This window comes from Tympanuchus pallidicinctus, unplaced genomic scaffold (assembly GCF_026119805.1).
Source record: "Tympanuchus pallidicinctus isolate F22 unplaced genomic scaffold, pur_lepc_1.0 scaffold26, whole genome shotgun sequence".
NCBI classification, from domain to species: Eukaryota; Metazoa; Chordata; class Aves; order Galliformes; family Phasianidae; genus Tympanuchus; species Tympanuchus pallidicinctus.
Genome location: NW_026294743.1, coordinates 11333293 through 11351044, shown reverse-complemented (window position 1 = coordinate 11351044; position 17752 = coordinate 11333293). Strand labels below are relative to the sequence as shown.

Sequence of the window (17752 nt, the reverse complement as noted above, 5' to 3'; positions counted from 1 at the left end):
TTGACCTTTCTTCATTGCTTTCATGCCTTGTGATTTAGAGAAAGCAGATTGATGAATCAAAGGGGAAAAAATTAAAACATGTAGTTATTGATAGAGATTTTACTAATGCACCTTTTCTGTCACGTGGGCCTGAATCTTTGATTCTTGATTCCAAAAATAAGGACTCTTGTAGTTGTTTTCCACCTTTGTCACTAGAAGAGTGACATGGAATATGACAAGATGAGGAGCAAGGATAAGCACTTGGAAGAGTGCCTTTTGCACATCTTTCCTGGTGGTGTGCACTGATCTTGTGAAAAGCAGTTGGATTCTGTGAGCTTGGTTTTGTTTTTTGGGTTTTTTTTGTAGGTTTTGTGAGATGTATTTTTTTTGTGAGATGTATTATTTGAAAGGCTGAAGGACTGGGCTTGCTAGGTAGGGAGGAAAGTTTGCTCACGTGAGTCAAGTATCACAGAATGACACCAAAAATAAAGAAGTTTTGGCTGTCATCAGATCTCAAATGCAGATACAGTAATTTGAAGACCTGAGTGCTGCCTTTGGCGCATGAGTTGACTTTGCCAGTGTCAAAGTGAGCAAATCCAGTATTTGCTAAGAATGAGTCTCATCAAACTGTTCAGTGTCTCAACTGACTTGTGTGCTGGAATTCTTTCTTCAGTAAGTGTGGTACCTTCCAGGAAGCTAGCTCTTTATCTGGAGAACAGGTCTCACCAATTTTTTAGTGGGTTTGTGAATCCTGGGTGACGTATGATAATGAAATGTTACGGCAAAGAGTGATAGTTTGGTCCTCAAATGATGGAATGAATTTTGGATACTTCACAATGTTTTGATAACTTGCGCTAAGTAGAATCGTAGAATCACCAAGGTTGGAAAAGACCTCAAAGATCACCCAGTCCAACCGTTCACCTATTCCCAATAGCTCCCACTAAACCATGTCCCTCAACACAACATCCAGCCTTTCCTTGAACACCCCCAGGCTCGGCGACTCCACCACCTCCCTGGGCATCCATTGCAGTGCCTGACCACTCTTTTTGAACAGCAATTCTTCCTCATGTCCAGCCTGAATCTCCCCTGCCGTAGCTTGAAACCATTCCCTCTGGTCCTATCACTAATGATCAGCACGTCAGTAGTACTTTGATGCATCTGCTGGGCCCGCTGTAACATCATCATAGCAGCAGAAGACACCAGCTTGTTGTTGTAGTTGTGAATTTCTGATGGGTGTTTGAGTGTTGTTGGCATTAAGGAACGCAGCGCTGAGCTCTGGACTGGCACCTTTTCAAAGTACTTCTGCAGACTGAGCAGTTCCAGGCAAATACTTGTGCTGGTGTCTGAGCAAGTCTGAAAGCAGTTGGCTTTAAGGACCGTTTGAAATAATATCTAATGTTGGAATATTGTACAAAGGTGTGTTAATTTTGGAACATGGTTCCTCAGGTAAAAGCAACAACAACTTGTTAGCTTGTGGAAATAAAATGGCATCCTTTTCTCCACCAGTTTTAGCTCAGTAGAAAGAATTTGTTCTGATAAGGTGAGGCTCAGCTACTTTTATTTAATTTTGGGAAATGTTGTACAGGTTTTTTTGATAGAAAATAATTTTTATTTGTTCTCGTGGTGTCTGAAACTGTCTTTAACTAGAATTAATACCTCATGACTTAGTATTAGAAATCAAATTTTAACTTAAAACATAAATTGTCTTTAGCTTGCATCTATCCTGAAGATGATTTAACTTGGTTATTAGCCTTTGTTGTGTGTGACTGAAAAGAACGTGGGCTCTACCTTCTGAGAAATGGTTCAGTTTTCCTGCTTTAGACTGACTTTTTTTCTTTTTGACACTTCAAAATAGAGCTGTAGAAGTAGTTTTGGTAGATCCATAGATAAAATGCTGAAGCACCAGCCCTGAACCAAACGTGTAGCATGTGGTTTTTTTTCCTCTCCGTGATAATCTGAGAGGGTTTGGGTTATTTAATATCTTGATGAAAATTGCTGCTGGTGCATCTTGAAGCAGACTTGTTAAAGCTGCCTGCTGAAGCCCAGCACGATTCCTGCTGCCTTCGGGAGGCTTTCTTATCCTACTTGGCTTGAGGTTCACCAGAGGCAATCTACTTACGCCCTGAATGTTGGAAGGAAAAGAGCAGTGGGTGTGAGCCCAATGATAACCTCTGCTTTTCCCTCAGGTTACAATTAATTTTGTAATAATACCAAAATAATAATTTCATCCTCACACGCTGTGTGCTTTGGGGCCATTCATCCCACTGATAGCATTACAGGCAGACAAGTATTGTCCTTTGGGAGTTTTTTGAATGGAGTGACTGAAAATTTGAACGAGGAGGGCTGGGAATGAAACCGTTTCTGTTCTGGGAGAGTCTCATTGGTAGTCATGGCTCTCCTGAAAAAAGTATGTGAAAATAAGGTGGCTTTTTTGACTTGTTTAAGTATTAGAACTTGCTCATTTTGAAAGTCAGGAGCAAGTGAAAAAATTGTAGGAGCCTTGCTTTCCTACATCCTAAATCCTCTTGCAATTAAAATTTACTTCAAATGACTGGATGACTCTGGGAGCTACCAACCTGTTAGTCTCACCACTGTGCTGGGAAAGATCATGGAGCAGATTCTCTTGGAATCTATGCTAAGGCATATGAAAAGCAGGGAGCTGATAAGGGAGACCCAGTATGGCTTCACTGAGGTCGAATCCTGCTTGATCAACCTAGTGGCCTTTTATGATGGTGTCCTTGCTTCAGTGAGCAAGGGAAGAGCCACCAATGTCATCTGTCTTGACTTCAATATGGCCTTTGACACGGTGCCCCACAACATCCTTCTCTCCAAGATGGAAAGAAATGGATTTGATGGGTGGACTGTTCAGTGGACGAGAAACTGGCTGCAGGATAGAATCCAGAGAGTAGTGGTCAATGGCTCCATGTCTGGATGGAGATGATTGGCAAATGGTGTCCACGAGGATCTGTGCCAGGACCTTTTGATATCTTCAATTGCATTGACAGTGGGATTGTGTGCACTCTCAGCAAGTTTGCTGATGACTCCAAGCTTTAGGATGCAGTCAACACACCAGAAGGATGGGAAGCCGTCCAGAGGGACCCAGGCAGGCTTGAGCAGTGGGCCCAGATGAACCTCATGAGGTTCAACAAATCCAAGTGCAAGGACTTGCACGTGCCTTGAGGCAACATCCGCTACCAATACAAGCTAGGAGGGTTAAAGGATTGAGTACAGACCTGCCAAAAAAGACCTGGGGCTACTGATGGATGGGAAGCTGGACGTGAGCCGGCACTGTGCCCTTGCAGCTCAGAAAGCCAATGGCATGCTGGCTGCATCAAAAGAAGCATGTCCAACACAGCGAGGGAGGTGATTCTGCCCCTCTGCCCTGCACCGGTGAGGCCTCACCTGGAGTGCTGCATCCAGGTGTGGAGTCCTCAGTACAGGAGGGACATGGACCTGTTGGAGTGTGTCCAGGGGAGGGCCCCAAAAAATCAGCCAAGGGATGGAAAGCCTCTCCTGTGAGGACAGGTTGAGGGAGCTGGGGCTGCTCAGCCTGGAGAAGAGAAGGCTGCGAGGTAACCTGACAGCAGCCTTTTGGTATCCAAAGGGAAGCTACAGGAAAGAAGGGGACAGGCTGTTTAGCAGGGTCTGTGGTGATAGAACAAGGGGAAACGGTTTCATGCTTAATGAGGGTAGATTTAAGTTGGACATAAGGAAAAAGTCTTTTATAGTGAGGGTGATGAGGTGTAAAGGGTTGCCCAGAGATGTGGTGGGTGCCCCATCCCTGGAGACTTTCAAGGTGAGGCTGTGGAGGTAAGGCCCTGGGCAACCTGATCTGTTCATTGGGGGGGAGATGGACTAGGTGACCTTTACAGGTCCCAACTCTCAGGATTCTGTTAGCAAAGTAACCTCTCTTGTTTTCTGATGCTGTTCTGCAATAGCATTATATGCTGCTCGACTATCTCACTATTGCTGTTATTGTGATATGCCTTACTGTGAAGTATTCTTGTTAGCACATTGTATTCTATATCCACAGATGATGCTGTAATGACAATATTTCCTGTCCCTATGTGGCAAAATGCAACCTCACAACTGTGCAACTTCCTTCCTTCATTTATTCTGCAAGGAGTCTGTTAATATATGAGCAACGCTGTTGTTTTCATTTTGTGCAGGACCTGCAGCAAACCAAAATTGTTAGATCTTCCTCCTTTTAGAAATATCTGCTGGCAAACTAATGCAAAATTAATGACATGCAGTGCGCTATTTACTCAACTAGCAGCTTCTGTCAAAGCATGTCTATTTTAGTGTATTACATCATCCCTGCTGAAGGACTCATGTATCCATTGGGATTTACTGTTCTTTCATTCCCTTTAGAAGGGCTTACACTGATGTAACTGGGTTTGTAATTGTGATTGGATTTGGAAATTCAAAGAGCAACGTACTTCAAATTATGTAGTATTTTATGCAACTGGGCTGTCAATAATCTTACTGCCAATTCCATTGCTTAGATACATTACTGACATTGGGTCTTGTTTACAGATTGTGGAGGTTGACAATAGTTTATGAACACACACATGATACTTTGGTTAATAGCAGCAAAGATTTTCTGGTATAGCATGAGATTTTTCTATTGTTACTGAATTGTGGTGTTCTTTTTTAATGTCATATGTGATACTGCTTTTCTGAGATGTGGAGCAAAGGACTAAAACCCAACTAAACGTGATTTTGATCGTTAAAATGAAATGTTATTTGTGTAGCAGAAAATGAGGTTTCCAAAGTTGATCATTGCATAGTATAATTAATTACAAATATGGAATTTCTGCTACTTAAACTTGAATAGAGTTGAGGACAATTTAAATACAAAACGAATCCCTACGTGTTTTAAGATATTTCTTACATATGTTATCTTAGTTGGCAGTTGTTTTAGGAGCGATGGTTGCATGTCAAATGTGTATAGGGAAATGGGAGCTAGATATAGATTGTATCTGTGTTAAGACTATGATATTTGCATCTCTGCAGAGATGGACAGCAGAAGTGATGGTATTAGCCCTCTAGAGCATGGCCAGCTCATTTTCACGAGCATCTGAGCCATTGTAATGTGAGCTGTGCTGACATGGTGACTTACAGATAAAATTACTAGTGCTTGGCATCAATCTGTTTCTGAGAGCTTTTAAAGGTGCTTCTGAGTTCAGATTGTTTAAAATGAACGTTTTAAGCAAATTGTAAATATCCTGAGCCATTACTTTGTTCAGCAGATGTTTATATGAGAGCCTTGTCTTAGCTTGTGTTGAAGCAGTTTTCTTTGCTTGTACTTCGCCTTACGTGACACCCAGTTTTGGGGAGCTAACTGCTACATACAATGAAGTAGTTGCTTTGAATTTGCTGCGAGGCTTGCGTGTAAATTCTTTCCTTTTCCTTACCATTCTAATAATGTGCTCCTGTAGCCATACTCTGGTCACTGAGGAACTAAATCCTCCTAGAACTACCTTGAGAACTTTTTTTTCTTAATTTCCTGGCGTCTACAGATCTGTGATGGAAGGATATTGGCTATAACAGGAAAAAAAAAAATAATCTTGTATGTAAGATCTAGTTAGTGTGTTAGTATTATGTTGCATGCTTATAATGAGTTTTGGGAGTTTATTCTTTAGCAGTTAGCCTTAATTATCTGGCAATTCAAAGGCAGTAAAGTTTTGACATGCACCCGGAACATCTGGCAGTGTTACGTGTATTATTGATGTGCCTGGCATAAAAACTGCACAGACAGTGCTCCTGTGCTGTTTTGCTTCATTTGTATATGCATGTGTGTGCATGCAGAGGCTAAAATTGTACCATGTTTTACCTCATCTTTTCACTTGACTCCGTTACACTCCTCACCAGCAGTTCATTCTTCTCTCAGATGCTGTAATTTCTGTATGAAGGCATGCAGTGCAACTAACTTTTTTTTTTAAGTCTGCAAATGTTCCCAGGACACAAAAGGTGATCCTAATACTAAGCATGCTGATGTTTTCAGATAAGAATCTTGTAATCTTCCAATACAAAACAATAGAGACCCAGTTTGATAGATGTGCCTTACTTTATTGCATATCCACATGACCAAGATGAAAATTGCAAGGGAAAAATACAGTATTAAATTTGCAAAATAGGGCCTCTGTCAGTGGATGGTAGTTGGTTCCCTGATTTATTTAATATTCACTTAATATAAAGGGGTGAGAGAAGGGTACTTAGAATTTCATTTGAAGGTCTCTGAAAGATGGAGTGCTGTTTTTACACTCTTTAAAAATGGATCCATTTTATTTTTGAAAAACAATTATGAGAAATGTTTGAGGTTGTATGTAATTGTTACTGATGTAAGCAAAAGATCTGGGTAAATATTTCTGTGCAGTTGCTATAACACAAGGCTCTCAGGGTATGATAGAGGATGCTGTGTATTACACAAGGGAGAAATTGCAGCAACGTGAAGAGAGAGTTCTCCAAAAAGAAAATGATGTTATCCTGCTAAACTATGGTTAGTGTTGGTTTTAATTGGGAACCCCTGGAGTAGGCTCCAGGGGGAATCTCCCTGGATGAAACTGTGTCTGAAGACAAAAGCAAGAGTTATTTCCTTCCAACAGATAACTGAAGTGAATGAAAATCCTCTCTAATAGCATCCAGCACTGTCAAACCTAAAGTTCCTTAAAATAACAGCAATACTTAGATATGGACCACAGGAGATGTCCAAATAAACAGTCAAGAGGACAGACAGAAAGCAGTCATTTTCAGATATGGTAGAGAAAATGACAACTTCCAGCATGGGAGGAAACTGGAAAGCTAGTGGAAGATGGAGGTTTATTACTTGAGAACACAGTGATGGGAATTTCACAAACTCTTAAAGCTTGTATGTAAGTTCAAGGACAAGTGCTGGAAAGCATCTCATATATTCTTAAAGCAAAAATATCCTTCCACTACTGCCAAAATCTCGCAAGTGCCAAAGCAATGAACGAACAAGCAAACAAAAGAACAGAAAAGCAGTTAGTGTGTAGGTGAGATTAGGAAAAAAATGGAGTGACTTCTGTTAGTTTTTTAATCCATTACCATTTAATACTGGAAATCCTGCCCTGGTGGTCTCAGGTGTGTTGAGTTCTGTGCCAGAACAAGTATGGCTTGTAATTCAGACCTGTCAGCTTGTTGCAAGTAGCAGTTATAGGGTTCAGGGAGGCTGGTGAAGAACTTATGGGCTACAACTTGAGTGGTTAACTGACCTTAAAAAAATCCTTGATTTTTGTTCTTCCTCTCAACCATGTTGGCAGTAGGACGCACATGACAGAGGTGTTCCATTATCCAGCAGCTGTAATGTATTCCTGCTTTAGCATGCAGTGAAGTGTGAAATGTGGGGGCACCTCACATCGCTGAAGAACCCTGAAATTCCTGCTGTGAATTTGTTAGGAACCAAGTGATACAATTTATATTTGCTTTGTTTTTGCCCCAAGCTAGTAGGGAGATTTGTGTCTTAGCAGCAAACCTTTGCCCTAGCAGGTGTGGGTGGCAAGGCATCATTGGCAAAGGAGCCTTGCTAATTGTGTATGCCATCAATTCTTGACCTTGGAAGAAGCATTTTCTTTTTGGCTTGTGTACTTTTGTTTCACAATTTCAAAGCAAAAGATGCATTCTCTTGTTCTCTGATTTGCTTAATGTTATTTTAATCTCTTGTTCTTATACCAAAGAGGGGAGAAAACTTGATGAACGTTGGAAAAAACTCCCTGTATTTTGCCAGAATGCAGTTTCCACTCCTAAAGCTCTGAAACAGTTAAGAACGATCCTCTGTGATTGTTCTGCTAGTTGAAATCATTAAAATCTTCTGTTTTAATGTCTAGTTCTTAGCATTAAATAATGTATGCTTTTAAAGCCTTGTTAATGGCATAAAACTTGAGGCTTATGTAACCAATAGTCAAGAAGTAAATTAGTAAAACATTACCGTGGTGAAGTGACTTTGCAAGCATTCATAATCAAAAATCTTTTCATGCAAATAAGATTTAACAAGTACAACTGCAGTATATGTTGCAGGGACACAAAGGATGTGTTACATTTGTTTTTGAAGAAAAAAATTAGATTTAAAGCTTGGTTAAACACAGAGCACAAATGAGTTTCTCTGTGCTCTTACTGTGGTTATTCTTTGCTGAAGTAGATTTTGGAAGATTTGGGTGTTCTGAAGATGGGACGCTGCCACTTTTGGGATGAGCAGACATTGTTTTAGCTTTAAAAAAAAATAATGTGTCATAAAGGAGAATTTGATGGCAAGTGTTTTAGAGGAAGGTTATAGCTTGCTTTACTTTGAGCTGGCTGGCACACATGCTGGAAGCTTACTTTTCTGATGCCAGAGCTATGCTGGAGGTGAAAAACCAGCCTGTGGTCACAGGGAAGATTGGTGGCTGCTGTACATCCGCCCTGCTCAGGCACCAGCCTGCCAGCTCCAGGCTCATCGCTCTCTTAAAGATCCAGATTACAGGTTCATCTGCAGCAGCAGCTCAGCAGAAGGGCATTTATTCAAATGGTCTGGACCATCAATAAACGCGCTATCAAAGCAGCACAGATTGCTCCATTTAAACCAGACTTTGGTGTTGCCAGCAGTGCAGTGAATGTCAGTGTAATGATGGTGACGTTGCATCAACTGAAACATTAATTTGACAAATGCTGTTGCCTTCTCCTACAGCCATGTGCAGTGTCTGTGTAATTGCCCCTTTGCTGTAAGTGTTTTGAGGGCACGTAATGATTGTGGAGCTCGTGCCTTATTACTTAGTCTCCTTTTCTAGATCACTTCTTTTTTTGTCTCACTGAAGTCATAAAGTGACAGTAAATTCGGTGGTTGGGAAAATTTTGATGTCTTTTGACTTAGATTTTGAACAAGAAGGAAATGATTCTTTGTACTGTGCTCAAAGGAAAAGGGGAAAGATCTGATAATTCCTGTCTATGAGATAAAAAGAATATTTGGCGTGTATGTCATCTGTGTCAAATTTTAAATATTCCTGCAAATAGTTGTGAGTTAAAATGATTGTTTGAAATTGAAGATTTGAGGAAATCTGTTGCAGCATTAGTCATTAATCTAAAAGTCCAAGCAATAGTGGCACCATTTAGGAGAATCTCTGTGAGATGGTATTCTGGAATGTGAAATAGTTTAGAGGCGTTATTTTAGGTGGTGCACGCTGCTGAGATCTGTACCAGTTTCTACCTTAAATTCAGGACTTCTGCTTATGAATTCTGAATTCCATCCAAGGAAGTCCTAACATCTGTAGTTACATTTGTTAGGAATTTTTTACATTTTTCTATGAGGCTCAGGGAGAGATGCCTGCTTTCTTATTCGTGTAATACTTTGAAAGCTGTTGAGGATAACTGATTGCGTCCTATTATTGCACATCAGGTTCATAAGCATCTCACTTCAACCACCTACAAAAGCATTTGCAAAAAAAGCCTTTTCACAGAATCACAGAATCACCTGGGTTGGAAGGGACCTCAAGGATCATGTAGTTCCAACCCCCCTGCCTATCAGGGCCACCAAACGTACACATTCAGATCAGGTTGCCCAGGACCCCGTTCAACCTGGCCTTGAACACGTCCAAGGACATGTTTTGCTCTTGTCAAACTTCAAGTCTAAACTAGGAGTTTGTACGTGAACTTGGAAATGCACGTGAATGCGATGTTGCGTTTAGGCTTTGTAGGGGCTTCCTAGTTGTTTATGTTAGCAACTTTTCAGGATGTAATTCTTTAGTGTCCTTAGCTAATTTAAATGCCCTTCATTCTTTGCTGAAAGATGCAAAAATTAATTGAACTTCTTCTTTATTTAATTTTTATGAAGCGTTATGTGATTACGTGGGTAGCTCTGAAAGTAATGCTTCCTATTTATTTCTATGGAAACTACAGATGCGAAGAGCACAGAAACACTTGATAAAGCAAACTCTCAGCTACAAAACATCGTTTTGCAACGTAGGTCCCACCATTAGCTATGCATTTTTCACCAATGATGAACAAGAGCCTGCATAGCATGCTTTTAGAAATCTGCACTGTGGGAGGTGACCCACTGTTGCTGTCACCACTGCTGAAACGCACCACACTCCACCTCACTTTTCTCACCTCCACTATTTGGTCTCCAGAAACATTCAGCAAGCGTTGGTGAATGTCAGTTTGGTTTGGGTGCCATTTTTTTTCTGCTTGGAATAGTTCAAAGACGTGCCCTTTTGCTTCCGTACTCATTTCCATGTCAGGTGCTGTTTTGTCAGACTGCCCCTCTGCTGCCGTCTGTCCCGTGGAAACAAAATGAGCATTGGTTGGAAGGTTCTACCTCTACTATCCTATCACCAGCATCCAGCTCTGACGTCATAGGCCAACGCAATAAAATAAGAAGCATTACTTTCAGAGCAGTCTTCATTTTTTTTTCTGGAGTGATAATAGGAGGTACACGTTTACATTGCTCTACTGTACCTGGGAAGTGAGGGAGGTGGTGGTAATTGAGTCACAGGATGGATTGGGTTGGAAAGGACCTCAAAGCTTACCCAGCCCCAACCCCTGCTGTGGGCTGGACTGATCCCACCAGCTCAGACTGCCCAGGGCCCCATCCAGCCCAGCCTCGAGCACCTGCAGAGATGGGGCACCCACAGCTCTCTGGGCAGCTGTGCCAGGGCCTCACCGCCCTCTGAATAAACAATTTCCTCTTAGTGCCTAATCTAAATCTCCTCTCTTTTAGTTTAAACCACCCCACTCCCCCCCCTTCCATATGCAGATACATGTTTGTAGCTCAGTTAAGTACATAACAGTCCAGAAAAGTGTTGTGTTTCCTTCCTACGCTGCTGAGTAATTTCTGTCTTGGCAGAAATTCTTTTTTTTCTTTTTTTTCCTGATACGAGCTTGTAGCACTCAACTCAGATTCTGGTTGTGCTGTTATACACTAGGTCACTCAATTGGGAAGTTTTGCTTTGTGTGTCAACAAGTGGCAGTTTTTGATGTTGTACTAGGTGGGTTTTGTTGGACCTTCCCGAAGTGAATATCTTTTCCTATTTTGGTTCAGAACTTGATCAGAAAATTGATGGTGCTAAGCATTTCACAGTTTTACAGGGCTCGAGCATGATCTAACGCTTTAAAGTCATCTGTTGGGTGGCATTGGCACGTCACAAAGACTTTAACAAACTTATTTTTGTAATTCAGACGTTTTAAAGAGTAACTTCTCTTTGGTGGAAAGTTTTTAGCATATACTAGGAAACCAAGGGCACAAGTGTCGTAAACTTTCATAAGTGTAAATAGATTTAGTTTTGAATATGCTGCGTATGAAGTGGTGTCCTTAGAGTAAGTGTAAAAAATAAAGATCAGATTGGTTTTCATTAAATTTATAGCCTCATTTCCTAGCAATCTTTGTCCGCGCAGAAAGAAATCACTCCGTAATTAGCAGTGGACATGTATTTTGGTGGAAGGCAGCTGCAGATTAGGTTATGTGGTACTCTGCAGCATTCATTTCTTCCTGTGTTTACGCCTTTGTAACAACTGTTAAATCCTTTTCCCTCCTATTATTGAAGGAAATAGAAAAGACTTTGAAGTGGCTTTAAGCACAGATGGTCGCTGATTTGACAGAATATGCTGTAAACATGCCCTGAGAAGGCTGAGGCTTGCTTGGGCAGGTGGCACGATCCCGTTGGTCTCGTCTGGGTCTCCACTGCCAGGTGCCATGGATCTGGGCTCTGCGGTGAGGGCTGCCCACTGGCTTTGCTGCTGCAGCCCGGCCTCTGCGCCTTGGCTCCTCTGCAGCCTGGTGCTGGCAGTGTGCGACCAGCAGCACAGCCCTACCAGGGGAGGCACCGGGAGATTTCCTAGTTTAAGATGCAATTACGGTCAGAGAGGGGGATTATAAAAGCCATATGTATGTCAGTCTCTTTCAGATCTTGCATCCCCTTTTGTTTTCTGGGGGATTTGTGTATACAGTGCGCACAGTGAAGCAAGATCTATATTCAGGAAGAAAAATTGCATTTTAAGAGGATCTTGACGCTCACGGGCTACAGGCCATGGATGTCTGTGGCCTGCCTAACAGCGAAACAGCTGAAAATCTGCGAGAACTTGTCAAGTGCACTGTTTATAAATACTAGATAACAGCCTTTACAGCTCTGCAGCAGCTCTCTTTTGGGGGGGGGGGGGGGGGGGGGGAAAGGAAGGTGATGTGAAACCTGCTTTGCCTTCATCTTCCTGAGAAGTCCTGCTTGGTGGAGATACATGCTGGTCCTTACCCTGGCAGCGCCCTCAGGAGCAGCCGTGAGCACATCCCTCCCCCTTGGGTTGCCTTCGTCTTCAGGGGCTGACATCATACAAGGCAAGAGCCGCTTGTTTTCTCTGCGTCGTCCACCTCTACCTTAATGAGTGAAAAGGTTAAGTGTTAGAGGGGACGAGCCTCGAGGAATGTGTCTTCCATTTGACTCAAATATTTCGGTGGATAAAGGGAGAGGGAGGGAGTGAGTGAGAAATGCACTTACATCACTAGGACCGCATTGAGTGTGCCTGAGCAGGTTAAGAGACAGACTACAGTCTCTTTGCTTTCTGCAGGAAGCAGCAATGCCGTTTGTATCCTAAGAGGAATTTTTTATTTAGAAAAGGAAGCATTCTTTCTGCCCAGGAAATGGCTTTCCTTGTGCGTTGCTATGCCAACTGCCTGCAGCCATGGTCTTCCAAAGTAAGCACAATAACGTAATTATATTGGCGTATTGCATTCAGACTCATGATTCTCTGGGTTTTTGTGTGTGTTACTGTGTTGTATTTCTGTTGCCGGCTCTCCTGCTGGGTAGATGTGCTCGTCTCGATTGTGAGGAGCGGGCGTCATAAAATCCAATGTCCGTCAATGTCACGCCGCCGAGATTAATTGTGCAAACTTGGGTAGCTGAGCGGCGCACGGATCACCGGTCACTACTGCTGGTAGCGCTGGCAGCCAGGGGAGGAGGTCCCTGCTCGCATGCTCTGCCCTGATTTTGGGGGAGTGGAGGGTGGTGGCGGGGGGGGCTGCGTGTGTGAGCGTTGCAAATGAAACAGGAGTATTAACAATGCTTGGCTGGGTGCTGGGGCTGGTTCCTGCACCCTGACTAACATAATACTCTATTAAGCCTTTTTGAGGGAGTCTCTGTGCAGTCAGCCATTTTAGCTTTTTTTCCTCCTTTTTTTTCTGCTTTTTTTTTTTTTTTTTCTTCCCATTTCTCTGTCTCGGGGAATGGTTTTGTTCCCCTGGATGAGCACTGGATATGTAGGGTTTCATCAGGCTCTTTGCATCCTGATATGGTTAGACTTTCTGTGTTACAAAAATGGAGACTAACGCTGTCGTTTGGATTGCTTCTCTGCACTACAAGTGTGAGGGGTTTTTTGAGCTTACCCGTAGTGACACTTTTAGCTCCAGCTTGCTTCCCCCCCCTCCTCCTCGTTTTAATTTAATGCTGTAGAGGGTGACTTGCCATCCGTAAGAAATTGGTACATGATGTGTAAATTCAGTTCAGCTTCTGTTTCTTCATTATGAAACCACTTGCAATCCCAGCTAACCATGGAGTTATGGGCCAGCAGGAGAAACATTCAGTAAGTATTGCAAATTCTGTTTGTTCTATCACTAACCTGTCTCAGGCGAGCTGCATGGAAAATTGGAACTGCTTGTCGTTATCCTTGTGTACTTCTCCTGGTGTGGGAATTTAATAGCGGGTTTTTCAGGGAAAGCTGTACCTGAGGTGGCGTTAGAATCTGTGTCTGTGCTAAAGGCTGTTTTTTAGCTTGGGAAAGGCAACTCTGTCGGTTTTTTGAAGGTTAGAAGTGCACTCGGGAAATATTGACATACTTTATTTGGTCGCGAAGCTATGAGTATTCAGGTAAAATGACTGTGCATTTGTTGAAACTTTAAAGAGGCATTTGAGCTTTGTAACAAGTGGTTTAATTGTAGCTGGTGGTAAGAATAGATTTGTTCTGTGTAATGTGTGCTACGGGCGTGCTGTTGCCTTGTAGCATGGCATTGAACATCTGTGGTAGGCTTGCACTGAAAATGCAGAAACTGTTAGTAAAACACGGCATGAACAAAAGGCATAAGTACTGATGCTTTATAATTGATCCCATGAGTCAGCTACACCTTTGTCAGGCTTTAATCCCCTGGGCTGCCTGTGTTTATTGTTTGTTATAAATGCATTCATAAGCAGAACAGCAAACATGATTTAACAAGGCCTCAGGTGTCAGAAACCGGAAATCTAGGCTTGACAGTAGAAAAAGATGATAGAAATAGATTCTTATCACTTTGCTGACATTAATATCTTCATGGTAGATTTTATGTGTAACTTTTAATTTCACTATTTCTTTCTTGTAACCTCTACATTCTGTGCTTAGTGTGTGTACGGGAGTCTGCATGGGAATGCGTACAGTATATTCAGGGTAGTCGTAAATAGTGGGGATAATGTGGTATCAGGAACTTCTTAAAGGAAGAATATTTTCATCACAAATTCAGCTTTGATTTTGTCTAGAAAACACAAACCAGTCTAGAAACATTTCAGAACACGTCTAGTGAATTTATTTTTATGCATGCAGCAGACGTATCGCAGTTTCTTATTGTGGACTGTTTTGTTCCTTTCTCCTCTTAATTACATTCCGAGTATGAAGGAGTTCATGTTACCAAATTGTTGGTGTTCATGAAATATTTAGAACTTAATCTAAGAAAAAACCCACCACAACTCCATTTCTCCTGAAACACAAGTACTGATGAATCTGAAATAGAATAGGATACCCTGAATTTGCAAATTGAAATAAAACGAGACAGATGCATATGCATTCTTCTTGCTCTCCAGAGAAGGTTAACGAAAGTTTCTGGATGGATTCTTCTAACACAGCAAGTCTAATGTAAAATAATAAGCTTGTAAATGAGGGAAAAAATAACTCAGTAGCTTAGAGACCTTACATTCTAAACTCTGACACGTTTTAAATGCATTATTCTGAATTAACTAAATCGCAGAGATAAATTCCACTCTATAGACCAAAATACCGCAATGACGAAAGGTGAAAGTTAATAATCATAGTATAAGAAAATGAATTTGCTCTAAGAAATGCTGACATATAAATGAAAAAAAAAAATTCATATTTTTGACATAGAGCTGTCACACAATTGCAGATTTTACATTAACAAAATTCATAGATAAGGGCTTGTACAGTTTAAAATGAAACTGTTAGCACACGTGTAGCTCAGTCAAACACTACTTTGGCAATGAGACTTTCCATGCTTGTTCTCCAAGCAGAGGCTTTTTGTTTGGAACATGAGATTTGAGTTATTGTAGGGAGGGAAGACAAGTTCAGAGTTTTATGGTATTCAGACTTTCTGTTGCTTTGCCAAAAAGGAAAACTGACTGAATTAATGGTGAGGAGAAATTATTTTCACGTTTCTATGTTTCCAGAATCCCTGAATCTTTTATTGATGTCTGATGGACTTCAAGAAAAGACCCTTCCTTAATTCTGTGGCATCCCCACCTGCGGTCTTGCAGCTTGATTTGCTGAGACAAGCTGGAAACAAGTGCAGAAATCTCTTGTGCTGGGTTTCTCGAAATTGTAAACTAATTGTAGTTAATGCTGTCAAGTTCCTAATTTAACACTAGTTTAATTGGCAGTAAGTTTACTGTTCTGTGAAGAATGATGTGCAAAATGACCATTATGTTCATGATGGTTGGACTGGAAGGAGGTGAAGTGAAAACTTAAATTTCGTAGGTTAATTAATGTAAGAACTTAAAGATCAGTGGCATCCATGAAGAGTACAGGTCTTATATATCTGTCATAAATTGGAAGGGATTGAGGCAGTGCTGCAGCTGCCCGTGTGTGCTGGGTGCTGTGTGGATGATGTTCCTTGAATTACTGTCAGCTGCCCAGCAGCTATCTCACTCCTCCTTTTCTGTCCTACGTGTTGTTTGTGGAAATTTTACTTGGCATTACTAAATGAACATTTAAAATAAGAAGACTTAAGGATGTGACTTGAGATGCGTAGCTCTTCCATGACTATGTAACGATTAACAGCTCATCAATTGCCCAGTACCTTGCCATCACTTATGAACAGTCTGTAAGAAAAGTTACATTTTTACTTTGGGTACTATAGAAATTAAGTGTGCAAATAAGGGATGTGTTTTACCAGAAACCCAGTGACTCTCCTTTAGTGCTCAGATAGACACTTCAACCTTTTGATGATCTTGACACGTCTTGATTACTGAAAGATATTGAAAGCATTAAGTCTTTGGCTTGCTCTCGCTGTGTGGTAGTTCACAAAGATTTGTGATTCCGTGCTATGGGCCCCCTCACTCCCAACAATGAGGAGGAAATGAATGATATTTTGAGGAAGAGTCTTGAGTTGCAACTATGCAAATATGGCTATTTGAATTTGGTGTGCAATAAGGGTGTTGATTGTGGGATGCTTTCCTCAGAAACGTGAAATGTTATAGCAGAAGCATAATTTTCTTTTTCTGGAAGGGATAATCAGTACTGTTTTAGAACTCAGAAAATAAACATAGCCAGGGATAGTTACTTGCCCTTTTGGGAAAGCATCACACACTGCAAGGAAGAAAAGTATATGCTGAGCTTGATAAGCTGAACAATCCAAGATGACTTGACCATACTGTTTGTGTGTATGCACACACGCAAGGAAAAAAGTTATATGAACAAACATATATATGAAAAAGCCTACCTCCAACTTGGTAGTAATCTGCTATCTGCTTTAGCTGCTGCTGATCTTGATCGTCTGTCTTAATGAAGCACGCTACCTTGGGACTTGATGGAGTTGTGCTTTAAGGGACATCTGTTTTTGTTGCTTGTTGACAAACAAGATTTGTTTTATTCCCTTTGGACTGCTCTTTCCATTTCATTAGTGTATTTTGAAAAAGGTTCTCTCTGCAGGCTAATGACGTAGTTGTGGATTTTTTTTTTTTAGTGATTAGGAGTAGTTATTTCTCTACTTCAAATATGCTCTTTAATATAGTCTTTAATTGTGCATGGTCACGTACAGTTTTTTCCTTAAAATGAATCTCAAGATGGATAAGCTTTGGTATATATTTGATGTTTTGTGTTAGGTTTGTTTGCTTTAACTGTCAGACTATGTTTATGGCATACTATTCAAGTCCTATTCAGAAGACAAAAGTACTGTTTTTTCCTTTTGTGGCTTTTTATGGAGTTTGTACCTATGGAGTTAATGAGATTCATAGCTGTGGCACGGAGTGACGTTCTCTACATTTTTCAGGTAGTCCTAATGAATTAAATCTTGGGCAAAATCTGATGACAGAGTTCTGAAAACTTCAAATGTTTGTTTATCAGTGTATGTTGACTTCAGTAAGTGCTCAAAGTATGGATTTTTACTGATTTTTCTGTATTTTGGCCCAGATCAGGCACCCATGGTCTAATGAGTTTCTGAAAGGTTAATTTTAAGTAGCTTGCTTGGCGTCATACCAGCAATCTGTGATAGTCTGGATAAATTCTTATTCTCCAGGACAACATTGAAAGGCAAATTTTGTCAATAGCTTATCATTGGCATAATATGGGTCATCTCATATGAGTGACAGTGGGTGCATTAGTGACCTGTACAGATGGCAATGAAAATGTCTTCGGCATGTGGTATATGTCATGCCTTTTTTCTGTTACTGTACCAAGGCCTGGAGGCTGTACAGCATGCATGTTTTTGTGTGCTTGCGTTGTATATGTGGAAATATATACTTAAAAATATATATAGTTTTTGAAAAGGTAGTGCAAAAACAGATTGTGTATGTATGTATGTTTATATAGATGTTTATAAACA

At 41.1% G+C, this 17752-nt stretch overlaps 1 protein-coding gene across 7 annotated transcripts in view; it reads left to right on the top strand.

The window, feature by feature from the left end:
• RAPGEF2 (Rap guanine nucleotide exchange factor 2) overlaps nt 1-17752 on the top strand; it is a 171397-nt gene that overhangs the window by 92314 nt on the left and 61331 nt on the right. Inside the window, exon 1 of one of the 7 annotated variants that reach the window (XM_052690328.1) lies at nt 13150-13536. The exons of the other annotated variants lie outside the window; for them this stretch is intronic. Coding sequence (XP_052546288.1) covers nt 13477-13536 — 60 coding nt within the window. The 5' untranslated portion in view covers nt 13150-13476. Of the gene's footprint in view, nt 1-13149; nt 13537-17752 lie in introns of those variants that run through there. 7 annotated transcript variants of the gene reach the window in all.